The 6,630-nt window shown below is 62.5% G+C and overlaps 1 protein-coding gene across 1 annotated transcript in view; it reads left to right on the top strand.

Moving 5' to 3' along the window:
• SEMA4D (semaphorin 4D) overlaps nt 1–6,630 on the top strand; it is a 20,528-nt gene that overhangs the window by 3,034 nt on the left and 10,864 nt on the right. Inside the window, 5 exon segments of the mRNA XM_077759488.1 lie at nt 854–916; nt 2,265–2,363; nt 4,689–4,782; nt 5,176–5,289; nt 6,023–6,174. Of these exon segments, the coding sequence (XP_077615614.1) occupies nt 854–916; nt 2,265–2,363; nt 4,689–4,782; nt 5,176–5,289; nt 6,023–6,174 (522 nt within the window).

The raw sequence follows: 6,630 nt of genomic DNA on the forward strand, positions 1-6,630 counted from the left end.
CCCCCCCCCCCCCCCCCGTCCCTGTGCATTTTAAGTAGGCAGCAGTGACACGGTTTGTGCGTCAGCCCATGAAGGAAGTCGCCCGTTGTCAGGACTTTGCTTTCGTGTGTTCTGGGGAGGACTTAGCTTCCCTGAAGCCGCCCCGCGCTGATGCGCGTGCGGGAGGCGAGTTAGCACAGGACGGCACGCGTGGGGTTCACTGTCCCGCCGGCGGGCAGCTCCGGGCACGTCCTGACCTCTGAGCAGCTGACGGCTGGCTTGGTCTGGGCACCGGCTGTGGGACTGTCACATGGGGAGGTGGGACAGCTTGGGGACAGGGAGGCAGGCATAGGGGAGGCTCCATCCTCCGGAGGGCAAGGGGCTGGGGCACCTGCTAGCTTCCAGGGACGGGAAGGAAGCGAGGGCTCAGCTGCTGGGAAGAAAGGAGACGAGGGGAGCAGGCTGTTGCACCCTCGCGGCCATGGCTGTGAGGTCCACTGACGCCAAAGGAAACCCAGTTCTTGTCCTTTGCTCCGGGGTGCGTGTCGGAGCCCGCGGCGCTGGGTGAAAGTCCCTGTGGCTCGGCTCACTGACGACTGACTGAAAACCGGCCGTCAGCCCTTTTAGCTTTTCTACTGCGAGTGATAGGATTCTGGGCAGCCAGGCGCTTCGGGGTGTGGGTCCCTGGTTGCTCAGGACCCCGTGTCTGCCAGGCACTTCGGGGTGGGAGGCCCTGGTTGCTCAGGACCCCGTGTCTGCCGGCCGAGCCTTGCTTTCCAGCCTCCCTGTGCTTTGTCAGCCGTGCAGTTTTATACCGTGTCCCTCCCCCTTAAACAGAGCGTGGGCTGAAATGGATTCTCATCTCTCCCTGCAGGCGTACTGGAAGGTCTCAGAAGATAAGAAAGCAAAATGTGCAGAAAAGGGGAAATCAAGACAGGTAATTTCTGGTGCCAGAACCCCAGCAGCCTGTGGCCCCATCCTGCCTGTTAGCGCCCCAGTGATGAGGCAGGGCGCCACAAGCAGGTGCCGCACATAGCGCGCACTGGAGAAATGCTCGCTCACAAGGTTTAGCTTCGTCAGGTATATTCAAATGGCCCTAAAAGTTGGGACAGAAAATGTCTTCCGGTGCCCGCTGGCTGGCGGTGTGAAGGGCAGGGTTCAGACCCCCGCGGCACCCCAGCAGCCTGAAGGGGGTGCTGTGTGATTTCTGGAGTTCGGGCAGCAACCACCCCTTGAGAATCTGCTCGTTCCCTGGGAGGTGCTGGGCCGGGTGTCCGCCTCCCCGGGGGGCTCTGGGCACACCCCCCCCCCGAACCAGCACGGGGCCTGCGTCAGAGTCTCCAAGCAGAAGAGCCCGTCTTCTGTGGCAGGTGGGGCAGGATGGCTGAGTTAAGGTACATTTCAGCAGTTGGCCAATTTCAGAATAATCAAAAATGAAAAAGGTTTTGGTGCCTTTTTTCAGCACATTAGACACTTGTACTAAAGTTGGTAGATCCGAAGTCGCCCTAGGAAACGGGGAAGGGCAGGCTCTGCACTGTGATAACTGGGGCTGCAGGGAGCGGCCTGAGCGCCAAATCAGACCGTCAGGCCCCTCCCGGCCCCTGTGGGCAGGACGAATTACTGCCAACCAGCTGAAAACAATCATAGCAAAAACCAAAAAACAAACAACGTAAGACTCCCCCGAGCGGAGATAATCTCAGACGACAGCACACGTCAGCCTAGAACTGTGGCCCCAGTGGCATCTGGTTTCCCTTTGTCATGTGGAGCCTGGGCAGCCCCTCCCTCGCCCAGCCTGCCCCCTGCACTGGGGCCAGCAGGGTGGGATTCCCCTGGGGGCACGGAAGGCGGGCTGGATCCCTGTACCTTCACCTCTGGGCTCTGGCCACACGCGGGAGGCACACGCTGTGTTGAGTGCGAGTAAATGTGGGTTTTTGGCAGTAGGTGTAGGGGAAGATTTGGGGTCTGTGTGTCTTTGCTGAGTGTGCATTAGTGGCTGAGGTGAAATCCACGTGGCCCCTGGTGGGCGGGGCATGGACGCTGCAGGAGGCACAGCTCCCGGGCCAGCGGGCATACGCAGGTCTCTCGGGGGGCTGGGGCTCCGAGCCTGTGCCCACCGCCCAGGCAGGGCTGAGCCAGCACAAGAAAACGGGGTATCCGGGGACGCGCAGCCGTGACGAGCCCGTGTCAGGCACGTGCTGGCCAGACCCCTGCTCTGCAGTGGACAGCGGGGGGCGGGCGTCTGTGGGAGCCGGATGGTGGCTCAGGTGCGCGTTTCTCTCCCGCAGACAGAATGTCTCAACTATATCCGCGTGCTGCAGCCGCTCAGCGCCAGTGTCCTGTACGTGTGCGGGACCAACGCCTTCCAGCCAGCCTGTGACTACCTGGTGAGGCTGATCCCCACCCCCCGTCCGGTCAGCACTTACAGGTGGGTGGGGCCTGGGCGGCGTCGNGGGTGGGGGCCTGGGCGGCGTCGGGGGCTCCCTTCTCCGCACAGCAGTGGGGGCGAGGATGGGGCCGCTCGCCGGGGCGGGACACACAGGCCCGTGGAGCTGGCAGTGGGGGAACCTTCTGGGAAGCGTGTCAGTGACGCACAGAAGCGCTAGGGCGCCGTGGTCCAGCCTCCTGTGTCCTTCTCTTTGCCACGGTTTGTGTTCTGTCGGGGGCCTGCTGTGGCCTCCGTCCGGGTCAAAGGGAGGGTCAGGACTCTGCTCCCAGACTGCGTGTTCTCGGCTCAGCTGTGTTATGGGCTGAATGTGTCCCCACATCCACGCGTGGTAGCCCGAATGCCCCCGTGAGTGTGGGTGTGTGGAGGTGGGCCGTCCAGTCGGGAGCTTTCACGGTTACATGTGCTCACAGAGGGGAGGCCCTGGCCCGCAGGACGGACGGCCTTCTAGGAAAGCCACCACGTGAGGACGGAGAGGAGGGGCCCCCGCCAGGCACTGGCCACCGGTTCCCTGACCTCAGCCTGCAGCCTCCGGAGCTGGAGGGGGTGGGCGTGTGTCTGTCTGTGCCCACCGCTCCTGGGGCATCACCGGGCCATGTCTGCTGGGCACTCGGGGCTGCCGACCTGGGTCCCAGAGCGCAGCCCCCCCAGGGGCGACGGCGCAGCGTGAGTGTGCGGGCGCCTCCCACGCCCACCTGCAGCAGCCCTGCTGAACCCGGCCCGCCGGCTGCCGCCTTAGGGTCTCTGCGGAGGGGCCCCTACAGAGTCCTCCCGAGTCCCTCGCTTGGGGGCGCGGGGACGGCAGCATCTTGCCGGGAGGAACTCCTCTGCCTCAGGCGCCTGGTGAGCCGCTTACAACAGCCTCCCGGAGAGAAGCGCTGTAAATGCACTTGGGAGGCGGAGTTTGTGCACAGACCCCCAGGCGGGCACAGCCGCGGTGTGGGCGGTGGTCTGAGCCCGCAGACGCTGGCCCTGTGGGGCGCGGTGCTCCGGCCTCTGAGTCTCGGTCTGAAGGACAGATGTCGCCTGGTTTTGCGTAAGGGAAGTGCGTGCCAGGCCGTGTGTGACAGCCACACATCACAGGGCTGGAGTCTAGTCCCTCAGAAGCTGAAAATACGGATTAAGACTCAAATCCCATAGGCCAGTTGTTGAGGTAAAAGAGTCGGACGTTTTGTTTCAATCGAGGCCTATCATTTTGTCCGGTATCTTCAAGAAGAACGTTCAGGCCAACAGGAAAGCAGGACACACACGTGTATCTGGTGCCTAGATGGCACAGGAGGGGACGTTCGTGGGCACGTGGCACCGTGACCCCTAAATGCCCACGTGACCAACACTGAGCCCGTCGTCACACATGAAGATTTACAGTCATTCCCAACGACCTCGTCTCCCGTCCGCCCCCCTGGTTCACATGGCCTCCAAACCCCCACTAGATAGGCCGTCCATTCATGCCCCAATTTGTACTCTGAGACCCGAGGGGGGGGGGTCCACCTGAGGAGGTGGGCTCCGGCTCCCCCGGCCTGTAAGCCCGCTCCCCACGGTCTGTCCGTGTTCCTCAGCTTCTCTGGGCTGGAAGGCGTGAGGAGGCGCCCACATTTCATTTCACAAAGGCACGTCCTGTGTTTCCGGAAGCTGGTGCGTCCTTCCGGCTGTGCCTCTGTGCAGCGGGTTTCTTCTCTGACTCTCCAGCTTCCCCTACGTTCAGGCGTGGAAGCAGATTTCCTGCCCTGTGCGGGCACGTCACCAGCTGGTCACTCGTCACAGAGCTTGGGCCCCGTTTCTCTGTGTACAGACCTCTCGTTCCTTACATATCAGGGCTGCCTGCTCTTTCCTCGGCTGGTTTTGGGCTCTTGGGTCAAGCCAGGAGGGTCCCCAACACCGAGACCGTCACCTGTGCTTTCTGTTAGTGCAGAATGGGGTGGCAGCAGGTGGGGACTCTGGTCCCCCACCACCTTGGGTGCTGCCCTCATTGAAGGTAACAGCCTGTGCGCGGCCTTCGATTGCTCGCTGAATGCGTCCCACCTCGTCCTGCCTCGGGGCTGCTCTGGGGCCCTAGAGCTGAGTACAGAGGAGTAAACTGAGGCTCCAACGTCCCACGCGGCTCTCACGGCACCATCCTCCAGTCCTGGGACTCGCGTGGCTGCCCACACTGCTCTTCCCTCCGTCCCCAAGATGGCGAGTCTGTAAAAGTAAATGGCAGAGCAGACGGGCACTGGGAGATGAGGAATTCATACATCACGTGATGCTCTTTCTTCTCGTTCAATTGTAGAACTTAACGTCGTTTCAGTTTCTGGGGAGAAACGAGGACGGCAAGGGCAGGTGCCCCTTTGACCCGGCACAGAGCTACTCGTCCGTCATGGTCGGTGAGTCCACCCCCAGGTCAGCACGGGGCAGGCCCAGCCCCCCCACCCCAGTTGACCTGTTCCCTGTCCTTAACGGAAGACGCGCAGCCTCTCCGTAGACACCTGTATGATGCTTGGGTTCACTGTGCAGAAGGGTGACGGGCCACCCCCTGGGGTCTGGAAGTCCCGTGGCCTCTTTTACACGGGAATTTGTTACTTCCGGGTGCGTGTCTCCTGGTGTTCACGCCCCAGCTGCTCGTCAGGTGGCTCTCGTGTGGAGCGCACACTTACCACGCGAGGGAATGAGACGGAAGGCTCGGACGCAGCATTCGGGGCCTCCCAGCTTCCCTGGGGGAGGGGCTCGTGTCTGGCCGCTGACCATCCCCCCTCCTCTTTCTTCTGGGGCCACTCAAGATGGGGAGCTGTATTCCGGGACGTCCTATAACTTTCTGGGAAGCGAGCCCATCATCTCCCGAAACTCGTCCCACAGTCCTCTGAGGACAGAGTACGCGATACCGTGGCTTAACGGTAAGAGACAGGTGCCCCGCCCCCGGGTCTGTCTGTCTGTCTGTCTGTCTGCGGCTCTCAGGCTCCGCGAGGGCCCGAGGGCTGGGGCCTTCCCCGCTGGCAGGCCGCCTCCCCTCCCTGAAGACACAGGTGGTGGTTCTTAGTCACAGGACAGCCTATGTGGTCTTTGCACTTGGGCTCACCAGCCCGCTCACCTACGGACGACGTGTGCATGGGAGATTCATGCGGTTGTGCACACGGGGCTCTAGCTGGTGCTGGTGGGTGGGCTGCGAACTCCTGGAGGCGGGCGGTCAGGGAGACCGGACCCAGGCCTCAGGCCTCCCCTCACTGGGGGCTGGATCTGCTGGTCGCGCTTTGTCTGCTTGAGGCATGTGCTGTTTACACCAGCAAATCCATGTGTTCTGGTGGCTCTCCAGGGATGGGGGCTCTGGGTCCCCAGGGTCCCCAGGGTCCCCAGGCTGCCTGCCATCGGGAGGCCCAGCCTGGATTCTCAGGGCTGGCCGGTGTGTTTTACAACCACGATCTCCGGTTCCTCCTTATGCTGAGGAGGACGGATGGGCACTGTCCCCACTCCGGGCCCTAGAGTGTGTTTGGGGTATGGTGTGTGCAACCGGCACGCATCTTTGCCAGGAGGGGCCCGGGTGGCGGGTAGGGGGGTGGATACCTGGGCCCGGGCTGGGGGAAACCCGGGCCCGCAGTGCGGTGAGGGATAACTGGCCTCTCTCGCTTACAGAGCCGAACTTCGTCTTTGCCGACGTGGTCCGGGAGAGCCCTGATGGCGTGGACAGTGGGGACGACAGGGTCTACTTCTTTTTCACCGAGGTGTCTGTGGAGTATGAGTTTGTCTTCAAGCTGATGATCCCCCGGGTGGCGAGGGTGTGCAAGGTGAGCCCACTCTCCAGTTCCCCTCTGGTCCCGGCCGGGTGCTCCGCGCATCTGGAGGGCGGTTGGTGGCCAGGCTCCAGGCCTCCCCAGAGATGTCTGTTCACTGCGTCATCCCCCTGAGCCACGGAGGGGTGTGCTTGGCCTGGCCCCAGGCAGCCTGGGGGTCTCCCTGCTGACCCCGGAGCGTCGGCGCCCTGACTGTGATCAGCGGCCTGGCCTCTGCAGGCCTGCGCTGGCGCACCTTCCTCAGCCCTCCCAGATTCTGTGGAAAGTTAGCTTCTGTTCGCCGTATGAGCCCAACTCTGCGGAAGTGGGATTTCAGCATTCCTGCGTCGAGTGGCGAAGGGGGTGTGTGCTCACCTCCCCCAAAATAAATGAGGATGCTCTGATTTGAGTCTTCCGCATCTACGTTTCCGCGTTTCGGGGCTCTCTCCAGAGCAGGTCACGTCAGGCTTA

The sequence above is a fragment of the Crocuta crocuta genome, unplaced genomic scaffold (genome assembly GCF_008692635.1).
Source record: "Crocuta crocuta isolate KB4526 unplaced genomic scaffold, BGI_CrCroc_1.0 scaffold41, whole genome shotgun sequence".
Lineage (NCBI taxonomy): Eukaryota > Metazoa > Chordata > Mammalia > Carnivora > Hyaenidae > Crocuta > Crocuta crocuta.